Source organism: Erythranthe guttata, chromosome 2 (assembly GCF_056151865.1).
Source record: "Erythranthe guttata isolate IM_541 chromosome 2, IM_541, whole genome shotgun sequence".
Taxonomy (NCBI): domain Eukaryota; kingdom Viridiplantae; phylum Streptophyta; class Magnoliopsida; order Lamiales; family Phrymaceae; genus Erythranthe; species Erythranthe guttata.
Window position 1 is genome coordinate 6949869 of NC_142534.1, and position 25898 is coordinate 6975766.

Consider the following 25898-nt stretch of genomic DNA (forward strand, 5'->3'; position numbering starts at 1 on the left):
ACATATGCGTATATTTGTGTATTTTCGATCTGTATTTTATTGGTTCTGATGTGTTTTATAATAAAAAAACTGAAATTTGTAAATTTTTGTTGGGGTTTTATGAATTTATTTTGTATAAGCCAGTATTTGTGTGTGTATACAATTGATCGACTAAAAATATGGGGAAAAAAACGAACATAACTATGAATTACTATAGGTACTATAATTACATGTAGTTATTTTTAGTACTGTAAACATATTGTTTTGAAAATTAAAAAAGAAGAATTAAAAAAAAAATTATTTTTTTTTAATTTAATTTTTTTTTTAAAACTAAAAAAATTATATATATATATATATATATATATATATATATATATATATATATATATATATATATATATATATATATATATATATATATATATATTTAACAAACAGGTTTATAAAAAAAAAAAAAATTAGTAATAATAATAATAAATAAATCAGCGAAAAAGATAAATGCAGGACCATAAATGATGAGTGCAGTTTGGCCGAAAATTGCATATAAGGGTAGTATAGTACTTTCGCTTCTCCAGGGGGATATGTCAAAGGATGATTTGGGCTTGGGTTTATCCCTAATTTATTTGGTGGCTAGGGGGTTATGTAAAATAACCCCTTAAAAAAAAAACCAAAACGTGTTCTATATATATAAAAACATAATTTTTTTTGAATATGCTATAAAGAAAGGAAAAAATAAAGAAAACAATTATTTCACAAAATTATTTTAAAAAAACTGCTTCTAGGGTTTCGGGGCAAATCTTTCTTTTATATATAAATATATTTATATATATCAAAATATTTAAGTATTTAAAAAAAATATTTCAAACGGTCAAATTAAACCAATTTCTTTTAACCAATTTCTACCGGTTCTAACCGAAAACCATAAAGAATCAGAAATATTTAGTTCGGATCCGATTCCTCCAAAATCGGAACCGAAAGTGGAACTGAACCGAACAGTAGTCATATTTAGTTCCGGTCACGTCAAACTTATTTTTAGATGATTATATAATAGTTGACTTGACAATGACTTTACCGATTGTAACAATGAGCCGATCCTGGGGGCATTTTTATTTTTTTACAATATTTTGGATTTTTTTTTGAGAATTGGGGTGTTTTCCGGATAAATTTCAAAAATGCAATAAAGCGTGGTTTTAAATGACGCGCTTTGAGGACCGTTGGATTGAGCTACGATCAACGGTCAGCTCTCCAATTTTGTCCTCTTAATCTGACGGACGGAGATTGATCTGGACGATCGGACGGCCCCTAAAAGGCGTCATTCAAAACGACGCCCTTTGATCCGCCACACTGGATTACAACGTCATTCACGTGCACGCCTTTTAACAGCCGTTGGATTGTGTTTATATCAACGGCTGGATTTGAGCTGAGGTTTTTTAAATTTACTTAATTCTTTTTATTGTTAAATTGTAATACTTAATTGATTTTAATTTTAAATTAATTGTATGTTGTATTTTAAAAATTTTCCTTCATTTATTTATGCAATTTATTTTATAATTCACTATAAAATAATACAATGTTAATTAATTATAACCTAACAAAAATTAAGAAATAAAGAATTCTTTTATCAATTATATTACTTTTTTTGTGAAATGAACAACTTTTTTGCATAAATTATAAATAAAGAACTATTTTGTCACTTATATATATATATATATATATTTATAAATTTATATTTTATTAAATAAAAATAAAATGCCTAATTATTGGGAAATATTTTTTTGTCTCTAAATCATTTAGTTTATTTAATTTGCTTTTATTGAATAACTAAAATACTAAAAAGTTTTAATAATTAACCAACATAAACTACAATAATAATATCACCAATGACGGTGACCTCCGGTGCCACATCTCGGGGGCCTTCTAGTCATGTGCCCTCTACCAACTTGTTCATCCTCATCATTTTCATTATCACTCGAAGAATTTGCGGATTGAGAATAAGGAATAGGTGTCATCTGACGATCTACCGGTCGCGATGTAGACGAAAACTGATGCGTAGACCCCAAATGAACTGGGTCTTCCGAATTCATATTCGCATTATAGTAGGGGTATGGGGTGTACGGATCTGCATCAACGAGATTATAATTATACTCACAATTGTAAATAGTATTAAAAATAAAATCATAGGTACTAAACATACCGGATGGATGCCCGTGTGATCTAGGATCTGCATAATTATCGAATGCCGGATAATATGAGTCTGTGAGTGAGGCATTTGAGACAGTGGTATCTGAGTCTGAGTCTGAGTCTGAGGGTGAGTCTGAATATAAGGCATCTCAGATTGAGGCCTATCTGAAGGTCCGTGTTGAGACTCTAAGACATTAAGACATGTTCTGAGAGTCGGTAAATACGAACGATAGCCATCCCGGGGCGTGTCTCCGCCATCAACAGAAACAATCAACGATCGAAGATGCTGAATCTGAAATAAGTAATAAGAAATATTTTATTTTTACAAGACATACATTAATAAAAACTGTATAATACACAAAATTTTATAATAAATAAATTTGAATACGTACCACTGTATCCATTGAAATCGGACCTCCAACCTGAAATCATGTACGATCAGATGGGGTAACCGGTGATATGAAACGACGTGTGTGCAGTTCATACCACTCAAAATAACCATGCCTTCATGTAGGATATCTCATATCCTATTTGCGCGGTCACAATCTCTCTTGCCTTTGAAATCTCACAAACTGCATTTTCACGAACACTTTTCAATAGAATTGCGGCGCAATAATTGAGTATTCAGGTTGCCATGATTGTTTGTCATCCCTTGCATACCGCAACTATGATCGCCATCGTAGATCCCAATTCTAAATTGTCCTCTATCCCCAATTCTTGATGCTCTTAGCCTCCATCTGCAAGGTCTTCTTCAGTGCCGTGTTTGCAGATAACTTTCCAAGTTCTTTTTGTACTTTCGATAACTTTAAACTCTCTTATGGCAAATCGAATGTAGTGGTCTCTAACGGCTGAAATGACCCTTGCTTTACTATGAAAAATCATCCCCTTTTCGAGAGTACCTTTGCTGCTATCATAAAATTTTGACCACATACCCGACGGAACATCAATGGAATCGGCTGGGATTTCAGGAAATGACAGAGAGTAGAACGAATGTGGATCATAAAACTGAGTAGGAGGTTCTGCAAATGATGGATTGTTGACATGAACATGGGGAGTTGATGGAATTTCTGCCTGCGATATTGTTTGTACAACATCAACAACGACTTCAATATTCCCATCATTGTTCTCTTAACCACTATCATCATCGTCTCCATGGTCGGAGGGTTCAGAGTCGCTTCGAACATTTGGCCCATGTGCGTCTCCGAAAGGATATATCATCGTCATCATTATTATCACAATGACGAGTTTCATTAGGAAGATACAAATTTTCATGAGCATTTCTCATGCCACTTGATTCCCCAATATGTACCCCAAGATTTTGATAAGAATGCCTCGATGGCCCCGCTTCAAAGACCATATTAGAAAACCCTTGTGTAACCGCAATTAACTCAGGATTTGTTTGCATAAAGGAATTGTACGTTTCATTCAAATCAAAAGGTTGTGAAGGCCTCGAAGGGGAGTAGAGAGGTTCTGATGTAGTGAATTGTGAAGGCCTCGAAGGGGAGTAGAGAGGTTCTGATATAGTGAATTGTGAAGGTCTCGAAGGGGAGTAAAGATGTTCTAATGTAGTGAATTGTGAAGGCATCAAAGGATTGTATAAAGGTTGGGACTCAACATAAACATCTATGGAATCGTTTCCTTCATCCGGATGCAAATAGATTTCTAAATCATCATCACTTATTATTTCAGAAACTATCTCGCTCCATTGATTTTGATACCATCGTGATATTTTTCCAGACACCGATAATACAAATTCATTTCTATCTATTCGACAACGTGAGTATATTTTGGCCAAGAAGTCTGAGAAAGATATATCGCATTTAACTCGTACGACTGTATGATGAGATTGATCATAATTTACTGACAATCCATCATGAACAATCTGACCTCTTATGTACACGAAAACTTTGACAGTATTCCTACCCGGAGTCGCCATTGAAACCCTATATTTTGATATTTTGAGATTATTATTTTTATTTCAAAATATTTAATATTTTCTAATTTTTTTATAACAACAAACACTAAAAATTAGATTATAAAGCAGTTAAAACAAACAATTAATATTTAATATTTTCTAATTCGTTTTATAATTTGATAGTTCGAAAACTATCAATTTGAATATTATAAATACTTAAAAAAATGTGTAATTCGTAATTTTTCGACACATTTATATAACACTTTAATTGTGTAATTCAAGTAAAACTTTAATTAACCAATAAAATATTTAATTTACCTCAAAGATAATTTAAGATTTGCTAGCACCCACAATCACTTCTCAATCCACCACAAGTTAGACTTCCACCTAGTTATAATAATTAAAAAAACCATCAAAATAAAAATTTCAGCAATTATTTAAAAAAGAGAAAAAAAATAACAGCTCCAACCCCAAGTTGTACTATATTTGTACAATATAACAAATAATTACCTTCAAATTATTATTATTTGCTAGCTACAAAAATCCCTTCTCAAACCACCACAAATTACACTTCCACCTAGTTATAACAATAAAAACAAAAAAAATTAAATTTTCAACAATAAAAAACAATAAAATTTGTACAATATAACAAATAAATACCTCCAAATAATTATTATTTGCTAGCAAAGTAAATCCCTTCTCAATCAACCATAAATTACATTTCACCTAATTATAACAATCAGAGCACAACAAAATTTAAATTTCAGCCATCTTATATATAAAAGGAAGATATTTTGACCTATAACCCTAAACCTAACCTAGAGGCATTTTAGTCATTTAACAGTTTTTTTAATGGTATTATTATTATTATTATTATTATTATTATTATTATTATTATTATTATTATTATTATTATTATTATTATTATTATTATTTATTACTACTATTATTATTACTATTACTACTACTATTACTACTACTATTACTATTACTATTACTACTACTATTAATACTACTATTACTACTACTATTACTACTACTATTACTACTACTATTACTACTATTATCACTATGATTATGATTATGATTATGATTATGATTATGATTATGATTATGATTATGATTATGATTATGATTATGATTATTATTATGATTATTATTATTATTATTATTATTATTATTATTATTATTATTATTATTATTATTATTATTATTATTATTATTATTATTATTATTATTATTATTATTATTATTATTATTATTATTATTATTATTATTATTATTATTATTATTATTATTATTATTATTATTATTATTATTATTATTATTATTATTATTATTATTATTATTATTATTATTATTATTATTATTATTATTATTATTATTATTATTATTATTATTACTACTACTATTTTATTTTTTAATTCTTTTAATTTTTTTCTTATCAAATTTCTTGAATTTTTGTTTCCTTTATAATAAATCTTAACTTAGTTGCAAATAAAATTAAATTACACATCGATTCAGATTAATATTAGAATCAAAAATAAAATTAGAATTTTAATTTAATATGTTTAACTTATCAGATAAAATTTAGTTATGTGCTAATTCCATAAGGTGATTCCATTTTATTTAAATAATAGTTGGAAAATGACAAAAAAAAATATAAGCATGAACAATAACAATAGTTAAATCAAATTTAATTAAAGAAAAGAATATAAAATTAAAATTAAAGAAATTAAAGAACACCGTAAAATCAAACGCACTCATATTCTCCCTCCCCACTAAGCCACTACTCCTGACGTTTCAACGTAGAGTGTTAATCAATTCCTATTTTGAAGGAGGGTTACCATAATTATAGATAGCATAAATAATAATTCACATGTGTCTTTTAACTAATCAAATCCGATTTATTCATTATAACGGATCATCCGTTTATAATTATCTATACATCCGATAACACTCAGAAAATATGGAAAAAAAAACCAAAATTGAATACACGATGCGTGTGAACTGCAACACACGATTTGTAATCTCTCAACAACTTCTCTCCTCAACTCAAACCTATATTTGCGTTAACCTCTGCAACAATAAAACAAAAACAGGATCTTCTTCTTTAACTTCTACTCACAGGATATATAATCCACTCCCTTGCGATCTCACATACCTTATTATTGCTGTGAGGTTTTTTAATATTTTTCTTTCAGAATAAAAGAAACGTGGGTTGTGCCGTGTTTTTGGTCACGTTTCATAAACAAAACAAGACTCATTTTTCAATATCGACAGCCTTATATCTCGTTCCACGTTTCATGCGTTTTTTGTTGGAATTTTTATTTTTTATTTTTTATCAACTGCTCAAGTTTATATGTTGGTTTTCAATTGAATGCATATAATGATTTCTCAAGGATTTAGTTTATGTTGGTTCAAATAACTCAACTATTGTCTCCCTAATTTATATTTTGCTACCAACCGTTGGCTTCTCTTTGTGTAGTCACTGTGATTTTTATTGTATTTCATTCCATGCACATTTGTTCATGTTGAGAGTTAACGTGTGTATTCTGATATGGTTATGTTGTTGTCATGTTCATGCAGAATGGCTAACTATTATGTTGTTTACATTTTACTGCAAACAACAAATCCTTTCCATTTGGATAATAATGACATACCCCTAATACACCTGATACGATCTCTTGTGCATAAGATTTTTTTACTAAACGAAAGAAAACTCGTGTATCATAAGATTTCTTTATTAAACGTAAGAAAACTCTTCTTTATTATTTATCTGCATTATAAAACCCTAGCACAAGATGACTATTTAAATATAAGAAAATGCTAGAATCCTAATCTAACTAGAAAAGATAATTACATATATTAATAAATACTTAATAATTCACTAATAACTAAACAGACGGATATATATATATATATATATATATATATATATATATATATATATATATATATATATATATATATATATATATATATATCCTAAATACACTATTTTATTTAATTAATAATTAACTATTAACTAAAAGGGCAAATGGCAAAAAGGCCCATCACATGGGACTTAAATGCATTTAAATCCACAAAAAAGAACAGTTTCTCAATTAAGCCCATACCCATGTCTTTAGTCTAAAATACCTTCAATAATATAATTCTTAACAATTCCACCCATTATGCTCTAACTTCCTTAATATTACACATTAACCTCGGATTTAAACAAATATATCACATTAACCCCCAAAACTTTTTTTTTTTCAGAAAATAATTTTTTTTCTGAAATGTTTTTTTTCCGGCCAGATCCGGCGTTGACGGCGGTCTCCGGCGTTGACTTTTTTTTTTTTTTTTTTTTGAATTTTTTTTTTGAATTGTTTTTTCTTAGAAAAAAAATATTTTAATTAATATTACTGTCTTGACTACTAAATTACTGTCTCTGACAGTAATATTACTGTTTGGGACAGTAATATTATGAATATTATTTTTCCGAACAGTAATATTATTAATATTATTGTCTAAGACAGTTAAATTACTGTTGGAGACAGTAATTTAACATCCAAGACAGTAATATTAATTAAAATAATTTTTTTTGTAAGGAAAAAAAAAAAAAAGTCAATTAACAGTTAAATTATTGTCTCCGACAGTTAAATAACTGCTGGAGACAGTAATTTAGCAACGAATACAGTAATATTAATTAAAAATATTTTTTTCAAGAATAAAAAAGTCAATTAACAGTTAAATTACTGTCTCCGACAGTTAAATAACTGTTGGAGACAGTAATTTAGCAACGAATACAGTAATATTAATTAAAAATATTTTTTTTAAGAATAAAAAAGTCAATTAACAGTTAAATTACTGTCTCCGACAGTTAAATAACTGCTGGAGACAGTAATTTAGCAACGAATACAGTAATATTAATTAAAATATTTTTGAAGAAAAAAAAAAAGAACAGTCAATTAACAGTTAAATTACTGTCTCCGACAGTTAAATAGCTGCCGGAGACAGTAATTTAGCAGCCAAGACAGTAAAATTAATTAAAATATTTTTTTTAAGAAAAAACAAAATTATTAAAAAAAAAAAAAAAAAAAGAGTCAACGCCGGAGACCCGGCGGTCAACGGCCGTTGACCGGCCGGAAAAAAATTTCAGGAAAACAAAAATTCAATAAAAAAAAAAAAAAAAGTCAACGCCGGAATCTGGCCGGAAAAAAAATATTTCAGAAAAAAAATTTATTTTCTGAAAAAAAAAATTTGGGGGTTAATGTGATATATTTGTTTAAATCCGGGGTCAATGTGTAATATTTAAGAAGTTAGAGCATAATGGGTGGAATTGATAAGAATTAGGGTTAAAATTGGGGTCAAAATTGAAATTAGGGTTAAAATTGGTTAATTGATGAAATTGGGCTAAATTGGGGTGTAAATCGTGAAATTGGAGTTGAATTGGGTTTCAATGAATTGGGGGTAATTTTAGTATATATAAAGGAATTTTCCTTATTTGCAAATAAGTTTGAATGGGGTGGATTTATTTGAAAGACAAAAAAGTTGGATGTCCCTCTTTTAATTAAGTGCTCTTGTCATGGGCTTTTTTGTGATTACCCCTAACTAAAATAATAATTAAATAATATATTAAATAATAATTCGTATCAAACCACCCCTCTTAAAATGAACCTTGTCCTCAAGGTTTGAGTTAATTTGGTCCCTCTTCTTTGCGTTTCTACCTATGTGTGACTTCATCGACTTGCTTCCCAATTGACTCCGAAAAACACGATGAACGACCAAGCTTATTAGCACATTGTTCATGCTGATCCAACGAAATTCCAAAGGCTACTTTTGAAAAAAAATCTCAATCTTCTCTATCTCTCGCGATAAATCAGTCTTCTCACTTGCCTTTTCCAATTCCATCTTCCTCACAATCAATATCATGCTTTCATTTTTCTTAGTCGTCCTTACGGATTCCGGCTTATTTACAATCACCAGATCTTGTTCGTATCCTTTCTTTTGAATATGATGGGATCCTTCTAATATCCACTGTAGTTCTTTGCTCTCTTGCTTGGTTAATTTCTCATCTTCGTCCCAAATTGCCTCAACTAAATCCGATAATTCTTCTTTCGGCGAACTCACAAAATTTGGTGCTCTTCGAAAAAGTCATCGTCATCATCTTCATCTCCCTCCAGCGATAGGCACGACATCGGTGGCGGTAGTGGTGGCGGCGGCAATGGCGATGTTGGTCGGCGGTGGCGCTCTCTTCGGCTCTTATGTTGGCATCGTCCTTGACTTTGTTCGAGCAATTTTTGGACTCCAATCCGTATCTTCTCCACGGCTTTTCCAATCGCTCTAAACGTTCTCTCTGACGACTCGCAAAGTTTTGATATGATCTCAACTTTGCTCCAGCTTAGCTTTGATAGAATCGCTGCTTTGCTAGCGAAGCGTTGGTGTTATTGCAACCTCGCTCTGATACCAATTGATACGCTCTCTTGAGTATCATAAGAATTCTTTATGAAACGTAAGTCCTTTATTATTTCTTTTCATTATCAAACCCTAGCACAAGATAACTATTTAAATATAAGAAAACCCTAGAATCCTAATCTAACTAGGAAAGATAATTACCTATACTAATAAAATACTTAATAATTCAAGAATAACTAAACACACGGCTATATATATATATATATATATATATATATATATATATATATATATATATATATATATATATATATATATATATATATATATATATATATATATATATATATATATATATATATATATATATATATATATATATATATATATATATATATATATATATATATATATATATATATGGGTGAATGGCAAAAAGGCTCATCACATAGGACTTAAATGCATTTTGGTCCACAAAAAAAACAGTCTCTCAATTAAACCCATCCCCATGTCTTTAGTCTAAACTACCCTCCATAATATAATTCTTATCAATTTCATCCATTATGCTCTAACTTCCTTAAAATTACACATTGACCCCGGATTTAAACAAATATATCACATTAACCCCCAAATTTTTTTTTTCAATAAAGTATTCTTTTTCTGAATTTTTTTTTTCCGGCCAGATTCCGGCGTTGACTTTTTTTTTTTCTTTTTTGAAATTTTTTTTGAAATTTTTTTTTCCGACCAGTCAACCACCGTTGACCGGTGGTTGACCGCCGGTCTCTGGCGTTGAATTTTTTTTTTTTTTTTCTTTTTTCTTAGAAAAAAATATTTTAATTAATATTATTGTCTTGGCTTCTAAATTAGTGTGTCACAGTATATTACTGTTTGTGACAGTAATATTATGAATATTATTTTCCCGAACAGTAATATTATTAATATTATTGTCTAAGACAGTTAAATTACTGTTGGAGACAGTAATTTAATAGCCAAGGCAGTAATATTAATTAAAATAATTTTTTTTAAGAAAAAAAAATTTCAAAAAAAAAAAGAGTCAATTAATAGTTAAATTACTGTCTCCGACAACTAAATAACTGCTGGAGACAGTAATTTAGCAACAAATACAGTAATATTAATCAAAAATATTTTTTTTAAGAATAAAAAAGTCAATTAACAGTTAAATTACTGTCTCCGACAGTAAAATAACTGCTGGAGACAGTAATTTAGCAACGAATACAGTAATATTAATTAAAATATTTTTTAAAAAAGTCAATTAAAAGTTAAATTACTCTCTCCGACAGTTAAATAACTGCTGGAGACAGTAATTTAGTAGCAAAGACAGTAATATTAATTAAAATATTTTTGAAGAAAAAAAAAAGTTAATTAATTGTTAAATTACTGTCTGCGACAGTTAAATAACTGTCGGAGACAGTAATTTAGCAGCCAAGACAGTAATATTAATTAAAATATTATTTTTAAGAAAAAACAAAATTATTAAAAAAAAAAAATAGTCAACGCCGGAGACCCTGCGGGCAGTAGACCGGCCGAAAAAAAATATTCAGGGAAAAAAAAGTCAACGCCGGAGACCAGCGGTCAACGCCGGTCAACGGCGGCGACCGGCGGTCTCCGGTGGTGGCGGGTCAAAATTGGGGTCAAAATTGAAATTAGGGTTAAAATTGGTTAATTGATGAAATTGGGCTAAATTGGGGTGTAAATCATGAAATTGGAATTGAAATGGGTTTCAATGAATTGGGGGTAATTTTGGTATATATAAAGAGATTTTCCTTATTTGCGAATAAGGTTGAATGGGCTGAATTTATTTGAAAGACAAAAAAGTTGAATGTCCCACTTTAATTAAGTGCATTTATCATATGCTTATTTGCCATTTGCCACATACATACATATATATATATATATATATATATATATATATATATATTATTTTATTTAATTAATAATTAACTATTAACTAAACTAATAATTAAACTCTAACCAACCTATATCGGTCTCTATCTTCTTCTCTCAATCCCCAGATCCAAATCCCGCCCCCCAAGGTCTCTAACATGCGATATTGCTTCCCGGAGTTTTAACTCTCTCTCTCCGGTGGTCGGAATTCGATGGTTCAACTATTGTTGGATTCCTCTCGTCGAGCTCTTTATTTTGGTGGTTATTTCATTCAATTTGGAGTGCTGGATCAGTTTCTGCAATTTTTTTTATAGTCTGCGTATTTGGACGACGGTGGTCTTACCAGAGGTGTAATTTGTTTTTCGCCAGTCAGAATTTGACGGGCTACCCATCGTTGGATTCCTCTCGTCGGGATCTATATTTTGATGTAAATTTCATTCATTTTTTATACTTTTAGATTTATTTCTATATGTTTTTGCATTTATGAGCGCGGAATCTTGGGTGGTTAGCGGCGGCTAGGGTTTTGGTAGGACGCGCTTGTGGTGAGGAGTCATTGACGGTTTGATCTAAAATTCGCAGCTATGGCCTCACTCTCTCTCTCTCTCTCTCTCTCTCTCTCTCTCTCTCTCTCTCTCTCTCTCTCTCTCTCTCTCTCTCTCTCTTAGTGTTTGTTGTTTTTTGAGTGTTTAGATGTTTCTTTAATTTTTGTTGATTTGCACTAAAAAAAAATTTTGTTTTGATTTTGCAACTGCAACTTAATGAAGGCCATTGATCCTTTCCTTGAAGGTGTCAAAATTTTTGGTTGAAGTTACATCTGTTTTGTTCAACAAACTGTATACATTACTGTACATTACAATACAATACTAGTTACATATGCATGTATTTGTGTATTTTTTATTTGTATTTTATTGGTTATGAGGTGATTTATAATATTAATATTGAAATTTGTAAATTTTTGTTGTTGGGATTTATGAATTTCTTTTGTATAATGGGATAAAAAAAAGAATATAATTACGCATTACTATAGTTTACTACAGTTACATGTAGTTATTTTCCAGTACAATAAACATATTGATTTGAAAATAAAAATTATATATATATATATATATATATATATATATATATATATATATATATATATATATATATATATATATATATATATATATATATATATATATATATATATATATATATATATATATATATATATATATATATATATATATATATATATATATATATATATAACAGACAGGTTTATTGATAAAAATAATAATAATAATAATAATAATAATAAATAAATCAACAAAAATGATAAATGCAGGATCAGAAATGTTAATGCAGTTTGGCCGAAAATTAGTATAATACTTTCGATTTTTTCTAGGGAATATGTCAAAAGATGATTTGAGTTTGAGTTTATCCATAGTTTATTTAGTAGTTAGGGGTAAGTAAAATAATCCCAATAAAAATCAATAGGCGTACATGCATTGTTTCAATGCGGGGTTTTAGAAATAGATTCAGAAAAAAAAAAAAAAAAAAAAAAATAGAAGAGAGGATATTTATTCATCTCACAATCAATAATATAATCTTGTCATCTGCATTAGAAAAATCATCGAGTAAAAGAGTTGATTGATCGAGTACAAAAGCCTGCACATTGATTTAAAGAAAATAGAGTACAAAAGCCAGCTATCAATTTTTATTATTTCTTTTATAGCTAGTCCCGAGGTATGACAAATCTAAAGGTTAAAGAAACAACTGAATTAAATTAATATAGTTGGCATGGTTCGCCGGAACTGCCGAATTCTGTCGCGAACACCTGTTTTAGTTCCATCTTATTAATAAAAGGAAGGTTGTTCTGGTGAAACCCTAGAGTTTTTTTTCCCGCTCATTTTATGGCTACATTTGTCTTTTATACCATTTATTTATTTTATTATTTTTTTATTTCAATTTATATTACTAAGATTAATTACGTATTTTAAAGGAATTATCCAGATTTTATTATTTTATTATTTTAATGATATTTTAATTATAAACTAATTACATTTATCAACCTTCCTTTTATTAATAAGATTATTTATTTTATTATTTTTTTATTTCAATTTATATTACTAAGATTAATTACGTATTTTAAAGGAATTATCCAGATTTTATTATTTTATTATTTTAATGATATTTTAATTATAAACTAATTACATTTATAATTAATAAGATTAATTATAATTTTAATGATATTTTAATTCTAAACTAATTACATTCAAACTATAAACTATATTACTAAGATTAATTAAGTATTATAAACTATATTACTAAGATTAATTAAGTATTTTAAAGGAATTATCCTGATATTTTAATTATAAACTAATTACATTTATAATTAATAAGATTAATTATAATTTTAATGATATTTTAATTCTAAACTAATTACATTCAAACTATAAACTATATTACTAAGATTAATTACGTATTTTAAAGGAATTATCCAGATTTTATTATTTTATTATTTTAATGATATTTAATTATAAACTAATTACATATTAATCTTATTAATAAGAGTAATAAAATTAATAACGTATCTTCTAAACTATAACTACGTATCTTCTAAACTTATTACCTTTTTTCAAGGAATTCTCCAGATTTTATTATTTTATTATTTTTATTTTATTAATAAGATTACTTCAATCTCTCTCCTCTCCACTTCATCTTCTACACGATTCTTTTTTTTTTTCCTTTAAATTTTTCTCTTCTTCTTTACAAATCCGACCACCACCACCGGATCCGGCCAACCCCAACCAACCCCGCGAAGATCTGCGCAAATCCAGCCACTCATGACGATTTGTGCTCCACCCACTCCACTTCATCTTCACGGCTCTTCTCATGTTTTTCTCCTCAAAAACACCTATTTATATCATTTTCCCACTTCTCTATGGCTATCTTTATCTTTGCAAAAATAAACTCCATTAGTCATCAGGTAAGTTCCACGAAATCTTCCCACTTCCCACTTATTCTCAACTTCCTATGTATTTAACAGTAATTATAGGATTGGAAATGGTTTAATTTATATGGACGTTTGTTGATTTATATTTCTTCTATCGGTCGGTTTTGTTATTAGAATATGCATCAGAATGTATATAGGAGAACAATCGAGCTATTTTGTTTCGTATTAGAATAATCAATTTTTAACTTCGTTCAATTCCGCAATTTTTTTCCCTTCTGTATTCGATAGTCGCATAACAACAAAGTTTTCCGACTAAAATGTTTTTCTTTTTGATTTTCGTTTCAGAAAATGATTGGATTTTTTTTCCGTTAGAAATGGAATTGTACTTATTGAAATCTTGATTTTTGATTTCAACAGTGGATTAAAATTGATAAGTGATTTTTATTTAAACAGTGGATTTTTGGGTTAATATTTTTTGTGTTCTTTATCACAATTTAATTCCCCTTTTTATATTTTTTTGTGTTTTTTCAAGGAATTCTCCAGATTTTATTATTTTATTATTTTTATTTTATTAATAAGATTACTTCAATCTCTCTCCTCTCCACTTCATCTTCTACACGATTCTTTTTTTTTTTCCTTTAAATTTTTCTCTTCTTCTTTACAAATCCGACCACCACCACCGGATCCGGCCAACCCCAACCAACCCCGCGAAGATCTGCGCAAATCCAGCCACTCATGACGATTTGTGCTCCACCCACTCCACTTCATCTTCACGGCTCTTCTCATGTTTTTCTCCTCAAAAACACCTATTTATATCATTTTCCCACTTCTCTATGGCTATCTTTATCTTTGCAAAAATAAACTCCATTAGTCATCAGGTAAGTTCCACGAAATCTTCCCACTTCCCACTTATTCTCAACTTCCTATGTATTTAACAGTAATTATAGGATTGGAAATGGTTTAATTTATATGGACGTTTGTTGATTTATATTTCTTCTATCGGTCGGTTTTGTTATTAGAATATGCATCAGAATGTATATAGGAGAACAATCGAGCTATTTTGTTTCGTATTAGAATAATCAATTTTTAACTTCGTTCAATTCCGCAATTTTTTTCCCTTCTGTATTCGATAGTCGCATAACAACAAAGTTTTCCGACTAAAATGTTTTTCTTTTTGATTTTCGTTTCAGAAAATGATTGGATTTTTTTTCCGTTAGAAATGGAATTGTACTTATTGAAATCTTGATTTTTGATTTCAACAGTGGATTAAAATTGATAAGTGATTTTTATTTAAACAGTGGATTTTTGGGTTAATATTTTTTGTGTTCTTTATCACAATTTAATTCCCCTTTTTATATTTTTTTGTGTTCTTTATAATAATTTAATTCTTTTTTGTAATATTTTTTTTGTGTTCTTTATCAGAAATAGCAAACATGGTTACCAGCACGTCCTTCATTCGCGAAATTGTTTCGGGCAAAAAGACTGATTGGAAAATATTGGTTCGGGTCATACGTATGTGGTTCGTACCAGATAAGTGGAATCCGAAAGAGAATGCTGGCATCGAAATGGTTTTTATTGACGAGGAGGTGATTGTGCTTTTATATTTTTTATAATGTGTATTTTTTTATAAATTTATCTTTCGAGTATTGAAAACATAATTATCTTTCTGACATTTATCTCAGGGTGTGCGGATTCATGCTAGCATAAAAAAAATGCTCATTCGCAGGTATAAAGAGTTGATAAAAGAAGGCAGCAGCTATATTTTCCAAAATTTCTTTGTGGTTGATTCCAATGGTGGCTTCAGAGCAACAACACATAAGTTTAGACTGAACTTTATGGGATGCACAAAAGTTATCGAAACATCAACCGATAGGATCCCATCAACTCATTTTCAATTTGCTACGTTTGACACAATCAAACAAAACGTGGATGAGAGCTTACTGTTTGGTATGTAACTACTCATATTATTCTAATAATTTTATATTGATTATATCATTAAATGTTGATGTGTTTTCCTTTGACTTGCTAATGTATTTATTGTTGCAGATATAATTGGCCACGTGGTTGACAAAGACCCTATAAAGGAGGTCAATATAAAGGACAAGGACAAGAAAAGCAAGCTTTTGGAGATTGTCGTCCAAGATTTAGAGTATTTAAAATATTACAATTTTAAAATATAGATCGTTGTGTGATGATCTCTTAATGTTATTCATAACAATTTACCAATTTTCAGGAAAAATACCGTTAGATGCACTTTGTGGGAAGCTTTTGCCGAAAGAATGGATGCATATCTTCTCAAAGATGATCACAATGGACCTATTGTGGTCATCCTTCAATTTTTTAGGACCAAGACTTATTTAGGTAATTTTTAACCCTGAACCCTAGATCGGCCCTAATTTTTTTTATTTTATTTTGTAAGATTATATTATTGATTATTTCACACTCACATAAAAATTAGGAAAAACGGGTTTATCGAATGCTCTTAATGTGTCAAACTTATTGATCAATCCGGATTTGAAGGAAGTGTTAGACTACAAGGACAAGTAAATATATTTAATTGTTTCAATTACTATTTAATAAACTCCACTATGATTATAAACCTTTGTTTGTTCAACCTGTAACCCGGCAGATTGGATGCAAGTGAAGAATCCTATGTCCCATCGATTAGTCAGTTATCGTCTCAAAGTTCTTTTTCTCAAGCCAGTGATCCACTTCAGACAGATAGGATGACTATTGATGAGTGCATTGAGGCTAATCAAGTATGTTTATGCATCAGATATAACTTTCTTTACAAACGATGCGTGTTTAATAATTTATTGATTTATATTGCAGGAATGTGTTGTATCTGTGTTGGCAAAAGTTATGGATATCGAGGGAGATAACTGGTGGTATCACGGATGTAGCAAGTGTAGTAGGAAGGTTGAGCCTTCATTATCATTAAAGAGGTATTTCTGCGTAAAGTGCAAAAAAACTCTTCCTGCTGTACCAAGGTAAATAAACCAGGTTCTGTTATCACCCCATTGGTGCACCAATCTTTTGGATTATTTTTTGCATCGTATATTCACAATTATCTGTTGTTTGGATTATCTTTTGTATTTTTGTATAGGTTTAGAATCCAGATGAGTGTCATTGACGATACTGGGTCGGCTTCGTTTGTTATATTTGATCGTATTGCCACACAATTAATAGGAAAAAGTGCTTCAGATCTCCTAGATACATCAAACAAGGTATTGTAATCTAGAGCCATCGTATCAATCTTATGTCACGAGTATTCAGATGAAACTGAAATTTTTCTTTTATCATGCAGGACAATCAGAATAGTGATTATCCTTCTGACATAGATGGTTTGATCAATGTAGAAATTTTATTCCAAGTATCTATCAGTGATCGAAATGTTGAAACTAAATGGCCAGTTTATACAGTTAAAACCGCGACAAATGATGAGGGTGTTATACAACAATTTAGGAATCGATACTCTATTAAGGTAATAAAAATAATTAATATAATAGATTTATTTTTTGTTCGTAGCAGCTATCACATAATATCCTCTCTTTTTTTTTTTCCTTTTTTTTTTTGCAGCTATTTGATGAAGAAGATGAGATGGCGGTATCACCAAGCAATGTTTCTCAGCAAGTTGATGACAATCTAAAGGTATTATTATTCTTAAATCTTTATATTATAACTTAGCAAGAGAAAAGAAGAAATATTGATATTTAAAAATTTTCACTCACGTACAACACTTCCAATCTTGCATGCTTAATGGAATACTATTTATGAAGTTAAAGCCTGCTATACGTTGTTAATACACCGGTATAATGCAAAAATTATACTTTTTTCAAATTTTGTATACTATATTCTTTTGCAACCGCATTTGGAGAACTGTGAATAGTTTTTGCTTTTTTCATGTTATATTATACTTATTTTATTTTAGACTTTTTGTAAATCCTAATGTAAAGAACTAAAATAATTTTGTATTTATTTTGCAGGATTTGACTGCACTTGATGATCAAGTCACTCCAACGAGCAAGTCACCCAAGAAAAGAGAATGTGTTGATGTTGATATATGTGATTTGTCTGATGATGGTGCTACACTTGATGATGGTGCTACACAGCGATCGAGCAATAAAATATTGAAGAAGATCAAAATTGAAAAGGATTGAATTTTTCGTAGTATTTCTTTTATTTGAGACATTGTTTTCCTTTACTTGCAAGACATTGTTATTTTATTTGGGCTCCTAAGAATATTTCCCATGACGTTTGTGTCATTTGCAAAGACTATCTATTTATTCTTATATAACATTTGAGTGATGATGAAATTGCTTTCTATTTCATTGAGTTGTTCCTTTCTTGTGAGGTATTTTTTGTGTGCGTTTTGTTAGATTTACGGTAATATTTTTCATTGTTTGGTTCACATGAGAGATGAGAAATTCATTGACTCATATCAGTAATAATATTTGGAGCTGGAAAAAATGTTGGTTTTTGCAATTGAACATATGTGACTAATAGCTAATTGGCCTTTTGGTCGTAGCAATTAAAGCCGGTCGAGTTCATTTTGTAGATGCATCGAAAAGTCGATTTTGCCTTATTATTTTCACTTTGGCTTCATCATTTTCCACTTAAATAAAAAATCATATATTTGTTTTGTATTTTGGCACAAATATATTTTTTTGAAACATATATTTGAATCAGCTTTTTCGAATTAATATGGAAAAAATGGTGAAAAAACGTATAATTTTTCAATGTCTAATTAATAAATACGTCATATAAAATAAATGTTTCCCATGTTAATATATATATATATATATATATATATATATATATATATATATATATAATATTATATTAGGATTAGGATTACGTTTAAAACAAATATATTATATATATATATAATATTATATTAGGATTAGGATTACGTTTAAAACAAATATATTAACAATTCTACACGAATCATCATTATAAAAATAGTAACCGACTAAAAGGAAAACATAGGTTTACCTACAAAATTAATCTGACCCAAATTCTACCCACCCACACGATAGGACCATCCCCCTCTTCCTGCTCAATCTCTTTCCCACAACAATTTCACACGTAAATTAATCTGGTTTAGTTTTCAACACCAAATCATTGTCACACCAGTTTTTCTTTTATTAATTTGTCGTCTGCTTATATATTCGCCTCACCCATACTCTGCCCCCAAACTCTGTGGAATTAAACAGACGATTCAAGAGTATTTCAATCCAAATATTTGCAATGAAGGGGAAAAGGTACAATTTTTGGTTGTCTTTTATTTACGATTTGTGGTGATTTCTCTAAATTTTGATTAATAATTGGAATTGATTGTTTGTGTTTTAGTACTAATCTCCTTTATGCTATATGATTAAAGAAAATTAGTAGATGTTATCTACATGTGTGACCAACTGAAATTATGCCAGGAATAAAGTATAATGCACTGCTCACATACACATTATCTCACAGGATCATTGATCAATCGTTGCCGAAGAAAAGAACCTACAACGAGAGATTATTGGCATCAGAAAATAACAATGTTGATGGATGTACTGAATTAGACCCCTCCCGCAAACACTTATGTTCTACCAATGAATCTCAAAGTGAATACATAGGAAGGACTCCCATGCCTGAAAGCACAAGCGGTTGAAAATTTTCATTCTACATTCTATCATAATATTATTAGTTACTTAAAAAATTGTTCAAGATTTTTTATTTTTTATTTTAATTCCACACAGTTGAATTACCTTCTGCGAGGAGTTTTGGATCAATTACCAATAGTCAAAGAAGTGAAATCGGAGCAATCGGAGCTGGGAGATATGTTATAAAATGTGGCAAAATCGTATCTGCATCGGCAAACAACGACATCAAGCTTGGTCCATGTTCGACGAACCGTCAACCTGATATTTTGTCCTTTTTTGGTACTTACTAATTCAGATTACTTATATCCTAACATCATTTATATAACTATTGTCTTTTACGTTTTTTATAATTACAAAAAAATCGTCTGATTTTAGTATCATAAAATTTATTCTGATTTTTTTGAGCCTGCAGACGATAATGCTGATATGATCACATCTAGCGAAATACGACAGGTTGCCAATGACGATGAGATGGAAGTCACAGAAACTGATTTGGATCCCGTGGTTTTGTCAAATGGAGGTATATTATCAATTTAATATAAACACCCAGTATATAACAACACTTCTTTTCAAATTCTTATTTATAACAATCTCCATGTATTAATACATATAGCACTTTACGTATAGTACTGCTATGAATTAGACTAATATAATATACAACCTTACTTATAATTGTGACTTATGTAGATTATATATATATTTTTTTTTCAGTTTGACTAATATTTTTTATATTTACTGACAATATATTTTTTTAAATAATTCAGAATATTGGGATATTGGTGATCCCACATGGCTGTGTGAGCATTGTGGTGCATTGATGTGGTATGCTGAAAGATTACACAAACGATGGAACACATCAAAACCAAAATTCTCATTGTGTTGCCTTCAAGGAAAGATTGAACTTCCAATTCTTACTGATACTCCTCATACTCTTAGAGATCTTTTCTTCAATAATGATGCTCGAAGCAAATTTTTTCTCGAGCATATTCGATCATTTAATTCGATGTTTTCCTTTACATCTATGGGCGGAAGGGTTGATAAGACAGTGAATGACGGAAACGCTCCGCCACAATTTATCATGTGCGGCGAGAATTACCATAGAATTGGAAGTTTAGTCCCAACTCTAGGATCAATGCCAAAATTCGCACAGTTGTACATATATGATACTCAGAATGAAGTGTCAAATAGAATGCGTGTTGTGAGGTATATAAAGCACCGCTATTTTGTTAATTTCGTAGGTGATAATTGTTTTAATTTTTATGCATTATTGATTGTCTAATGTATGTTTTATAAAATATCACAGTATGGAGGATGATATCAACACATTACATGCTGCTATCGTTTCCGACATCAAAGATATGCTTGATCTTTGCAATCCGTATGCAAAATCATATAGAATGATCAGGGATAGACTTCAATGTAACGACCTGCCAAATATGAAGTTGCGACTTATCGGCAAAAGAGGTCGTGATGGAAGAAGGTATAACCTGCCAGCTGCATCTGAAGTTGCTGCACTTATTGTAGGGGATTTTGATTTTGCTGATGCTGACAGAGACATAATTGTGGAGACACAATCAGGGCTATTGCAGCGTGTATCATTATTAAATCCTGCATATCTTCCGCTGCAATATCCTTTATTGTTTCCACGAGGAGAAGATGGATACAGAGATGACGTTTCGTTAAGAGATAACAGCAAAACGTTATCTAACAAGAGACAAAAGGTATCCATGAGAGAATTCTTTGCTTATAGAATTCAGGATAGAGACCACGAGCAGTCTATGCTATTACACTCTAAACGTTTATTTCAACAATTTCTGGTTGATGGTTATAGCATGATAGAGTCAGCCCGTTTGACGTATATTCGCACTCATCAAAAAGAGTTAAGAGCTGAAATGTACAAAGGATTGTCAGAAGCAATCTTGAGAGGAGAATTCGATCCTTCTGCAACAGGAAAACGTATCATATTGCCTACATCTTTTACCGGAGGAGCGCGATATATGATCCAAAATTATCAAGATGCGATGGCTATTTGTAGATGGGTTGGATATCCTGATCTGTTTATCACTTTTACATGCAACCAGAACTGGACAGAAATAACAAGATTATTGAGCAAAAAGGGTTTGAGACCGGAGGATAGGCCAGACATTATTTGTCGAGTGTTCAAGATGAAATTGGATCAGCTTATAAAAGAAATAAAACAAGGAAACATATTTGGCAAGGTCAAATCAGGTGCGTAACAAAGTTCATTTATACGTATTAGATATATTTTTTTTATCATGCTGCTTCAATATAGCATTATTATCCGTTGAATACAAATATACAATTTTTTTCATATATTCCGGAGTGTATATAAGCTTTAACGGAATATGATATTAATTATTATGTTTTTTGTTATACAGTGATATATACTATTGAGTTCCAGAAACGAGGTTTACCGCATGCTCACATACTCATTTTTTTGCATCCGGATTACAAATATCCGAATCCAGAAGATATTGATAAGATTATTTCTGCTGAAATTCCGTTAGAAGAGAATGATCCTGACCTTTACAATTGTGTAAAATCTCTTATGATACATGGACCATGTGGAACGCTGAATGCAAAGTCTCCATGTATGCAAGATGGAAAGTGTGCTAAGTATTTTCCAAAAAAGTTCTCTGATCGAACATCACATGATGAAGATGGTTATCCACTTTATAGAAGGAGAGACAATGGGAGAACCGTCGACAAAGGTGGTGTTATCGTTGATAACAGATTTGTGGTTCCACACAATCCATATCTGCTCAAGAGATTCAATGCACATATAAATGTTGAATGGTGCAATCAGTCCAGATCAATCAAATATCTGTTCAAGTATGTTAATAAAGGTCATGATCGGGTCACTGCAGGCTTTTATCAAAGTTCAACGAACAACAACGTATCGCAATGTCAAGATGAAATAAAAATGTATTATGATTGCAGATATTTATCCCCATGTGAAGCGGCATGGAGAATATTTTCTTTTGACATTCATTATAGAGAGCCGTCAGTTGAACGTTTACCTCTTCATCTGCCTGATGAGCAAATGGTAATTTTCAGTGATGATGATCCCATTGAATCAGTTTTGGAAAGACCAAGCATTCAGAAATCGAAATTTGTGGGATGGATGGAAGCGAATAAGAAATATCCTGAAGCAAAAAACCTGACTTATTCACAGTTTCCTACAAAATTTGTATGGAAACAATCTCAACATGAGTGGTTTCCAAGAAAGCAGGGATTTACAATTGGGAGACTTCATTATGTACCCCCTGGGAGTGGAGAAAGGTATTATTTGAGGATTTTGTTGAATATTTCAAAGGGAGCCATTTCTTATTCTGATTTGAGAACAGTAGCTGGTGTTACTTATCCCACATTTAGAGATGCGTGTTATGCAATGGGTTTGCTGGATGATGACAAAGAGTACATTGATGGCATTCGAGAGGCAAGCCGGTGGGGTACAGCTAACTATTTGAGGAATCTATTTGCGATACTATTGTTCTCAAACCAGCTTTCACGACCAGAATGTGTTTGGAACAACACATGGCAGTATTTGAGTGATGATATCCTACATAAACAAAGGAAGCTTCTTCGATTTCCAGGTATTATTCGATAATATTCAATTTTTCTTACCAAATCTACTCAATATAAAATATTAAAATATTTATAATATTGACACAACTATATGTGACAGATTTGCAGCTTAGTGAAGACGAATTGAAAAACTTCACTCTTGCAGACATAGAGAATATTTTGCGGAGTAACAATAGGAGTCTTGCTGATTTTCCGACAATGCCGAGCCGAGATCTGTCTTTGCTTACACAAGCTCAGAACAGACTTATTCATGATGAACTTCGATATGATAGACAAGCACTAGATGCAGAACACCGTCAACTTTTGGCTAATCTTACCGATGAACAAAAAAACATCTACCATAAGATAATGCTTCGCATTGCAAATAAACATGGAGGGCTGTTTTTTATATATGGGTATGGTGGTACTGGCAAAACATATATTTGGAGAACTCTTTCGGCTGCTCTGAGATCGAAAGGTGAAATAGTTCTTACCGTTGCTTCAAGTGGGATAGCAGCTCTACTCATTCCTGGTGGAAGAACGGCTCATTCGAGATTTGTAATCCCCATAGATGTTAATGAGGATTCTACTTGCAATATTGCACAAGATAGCCCACTGGTTAGTTTGATCGCCAAAGCAAAACTGATCATTTGGGATGAAGCTCCTATGATGCATAAACACTGTTTTGAGGCTGTTAGCAAAACCTTCAAGGATATACTCAAATTCTCCAATCCTGACAGTAAAAAACAACCTTTCGGGGGAAAAATAGTTGTTTTTGGTGGTGATTTTCGACAGATTCTACCTGTGATACCGAAAGGAACGAGACAAGAGGTAGTGTTTGCTAGCATTAATTCCTCATGTTTATGGAGATACTGTGAAGTTCTGACGTTGACAAAAAATATGAGGCTACAATCAGGAAAATCAGATTCTGAGGTTCGCGAAGTGAAAAAATTCGCAGAATGGGTGTTAAGTGTTGGGGATGGCACTGTAGGTGGTCCTAATGATGGAGTAGTCGATATTGAAATCCCTGATGACTTGCTCATAAAAGATTCAGGTGACCCACTTGCTTCGATTGTGAATGAAACTTATCCATCATTTTTAGAGAACATGGATGATATCAGTTATTTGCAACATAGGGCTATACTGGCTCCGACTAATGAGATTGTTGATGTGGTGAATGATTACATGCTATCGTTTGTTCCTGGCGAAATGATGACGTATCTCAGTTTTGATAGTCCGTGTTCAGCGAACGAAGGCATTGACAGACCTGATGACATTCATACGCCTGAGTTTCTGAATACCATTAATTCTTCTGGTCTTCCAAATCACGAGTTAAAGCTTAAAGTTGGTGTTCCAGTCATGTTGCTGAGAAACATAGACCAATCGTCAGGTTTGTGCAATGGCACCCGACTGTCAATCACGCGATTAGGAAAGCGAGTCTTGGAAGCAAAAATTATATCAGGCACCAACATTGGTCATAAGGTTTTTATTCCACGACTCACTCTGACGCCATCCGATAGCAGAATTCCTTTTAAATTTCAACGTCGCCAGTTTCCTATCATGCTTTCGTTTGCAATGACAATAAATAAAAGTCAAGGCCAGTCTCTTCAACATGTGGGTATTTATCTTCAAAAGCCGGTGTTTTCGCATGGACAATTATATGTTGCTATCTCAAGAGTTACCAGTCGCAAAGGATTGAAGATACTTATATGTGACAAAAATGGAAACACTTCAAATACTACGACGAATGTCGTTTATAAAGAAGTGTTCCAAAATTTGATCTAAGTAATTTATTTATATTATACTTTTTAAACTTATTATGTTTTTTTAGTATTGCTGACTTTAAATATATTATGGTGATGATATATAACTTTTACTTTTGAAACTTATTATGTTTTTTAGTATTGTTGACTTTAATATATTATAGTGATGATATATAATTTTGGGTTATATAGTAAATTTTAGATTGAGATATTATGTATAAGATTCATACTCTTAGTTAGTGTTTGTTTGCAGCACTAGATGGGATAAAATTATTTTATCCCACATAAAAGAGTGTCTACTTTTGTTGGTACCTCTAATTCTCCCATCCTCAAGCTTGGCAACATTCGTGGTGTGGTTAAAATGCATAAAGAACTTTGAATTGTCTGTGAATTTATGAAATTTAATGTAGGTGTTATGAAGAATACACGATTCCATTTTGACTGTATTCATGAAATTGTTTATATTCATTAAGAGATTAACGTATTAATCTTAGTATTTTATATTTTTTTATCAAGTATTTAAATTAAGATTTGTTTATGTAACTGTAACTTTTAGCAAAAGTATGGTAGCCGTAGGGGCT

The 25898-nt window shown here is 30.7% G+C and overlaps 3 protein-coding genes and 1 long non-coding RNA gene across 4 annotated transcripts; all 4 read left to right on the forward strand.

Annotated features, from left to right (window-relative positions):
- Positions 1-15058: 15058 nt before the first annotated feature.
- LOC148772224 (replication protein A 70 kDa DNA-binding subunit B-like) lies at positions 15059-17823 on the forward strand (the record flags this gene model as incomplete). Its single annotated transcript, XM_088814942.1, has 10 exons — positions 15059-15196; positions 15741-15904; positions 16001-16265; positions 16365-16467; positions 16552-16679; positions 16777-16861; positions 16948-17077; positions 17151-17308; positions 17425-17545; positions 17626-17823. Coding segments are annotated over exons 2-10 (1341 nt in total), but the record flags the coding sequence as incomplete, so codon positions are not given.
- A 48-nt stretch (positions 17824-17871) lies between these two features.
- On the forward strand, positions 17872-18649 carry LOC148772225 (uncharacterized). Its single transcript, XR_016034782.1, has 2 exons — positions 17872-17969; positions 18305-18649. It is a non-coding gene; the product is annotated as an uncharacterized LOC148772225 (long non-coding RNA).
- Positions 18650-19743: 1094 nt separating this feature from the next.
- LOC148772226 (uncharacterized) lies at positions 19744-21281 on the forward strand. The gene is made up of 5 exons (XM_088814943.1): positions 19744-19873; positions 20063-20245; positions 20379-20486; positions 20731-21164; positions 21270-21281. The coding sequence occupies exons 1-5, from the start codon at positions 19744-19746 to the stop codon at positions 21279-21281; spliced, it is 867 nt and encodes a 288-aa protein (XP_088671069.1).
- A 3-nt stretch (positions 21282-21284) lies between these two features.
- LOC105971097 (uncharacterized) lies at positions 21285-25598 on the forward strand. Its single transcript, XM_088826517.1, has 3 exons — positions 21285-22195; positions 22366-23583; positions 23676-25598. The coding sequence occupies exons 1-3, from the start codon at positions 21325-21327 to the stop codon at positions 25337-25339; spliced, it is 3753 nt and encodes a 1250-aa protein (XP_088682643.1). The 5' UTR covers positions 21285-21324; the 3' UTR covers positions 25340-25598.
- The last annotated feature ends 300 nt before the right edge of the window (positions 25599-25898 follow it).

Bases quoted from the DNA above. Each gene is read 5' to 3' on its own strand.
- LOC148772226 (XM_088814943.1), top strand. From the start codon at position 19,744: ATGCCAGGAATAAAGTATAATGCACTGCTCACATACACATTATCTCAC. The intron at 19,874-20,062 runs GTACTGAATTAG...AATTCCACACAG, and splicing joins AAATAACAATGTTGATGGAT to TTGAATTACCTTCTGCGAGG. The intron at 20,487-20,730 runs GTATATTATCAA...TAAATAATTCAG, and splicing joins CGTGGTTTTGTCAAATGGAG to AATATTGGGATATTGGTGAT.
- LOC105971097 (XM_088826517.1), top strand. From the start codon at position 21,325: ATGCTTGATCTTTGCAATCCGTATGCAAAATCATATAGAATGATCAGG. The intron at 22,196-22,365 runs GTGCGTAACAAA...TTTGTTATACAG, and splicing joins ATTTGGCAAGGTCAAATCAG to TGATATATACTATTGAGTTC. The intron at 23,584-23,675 runs GTATTATTCGAT...TATATGTGACAG, and splicing joins GAAGCTTCTTCGATTTCCAG to ATTTGCAGCTTAGTGAAGAC.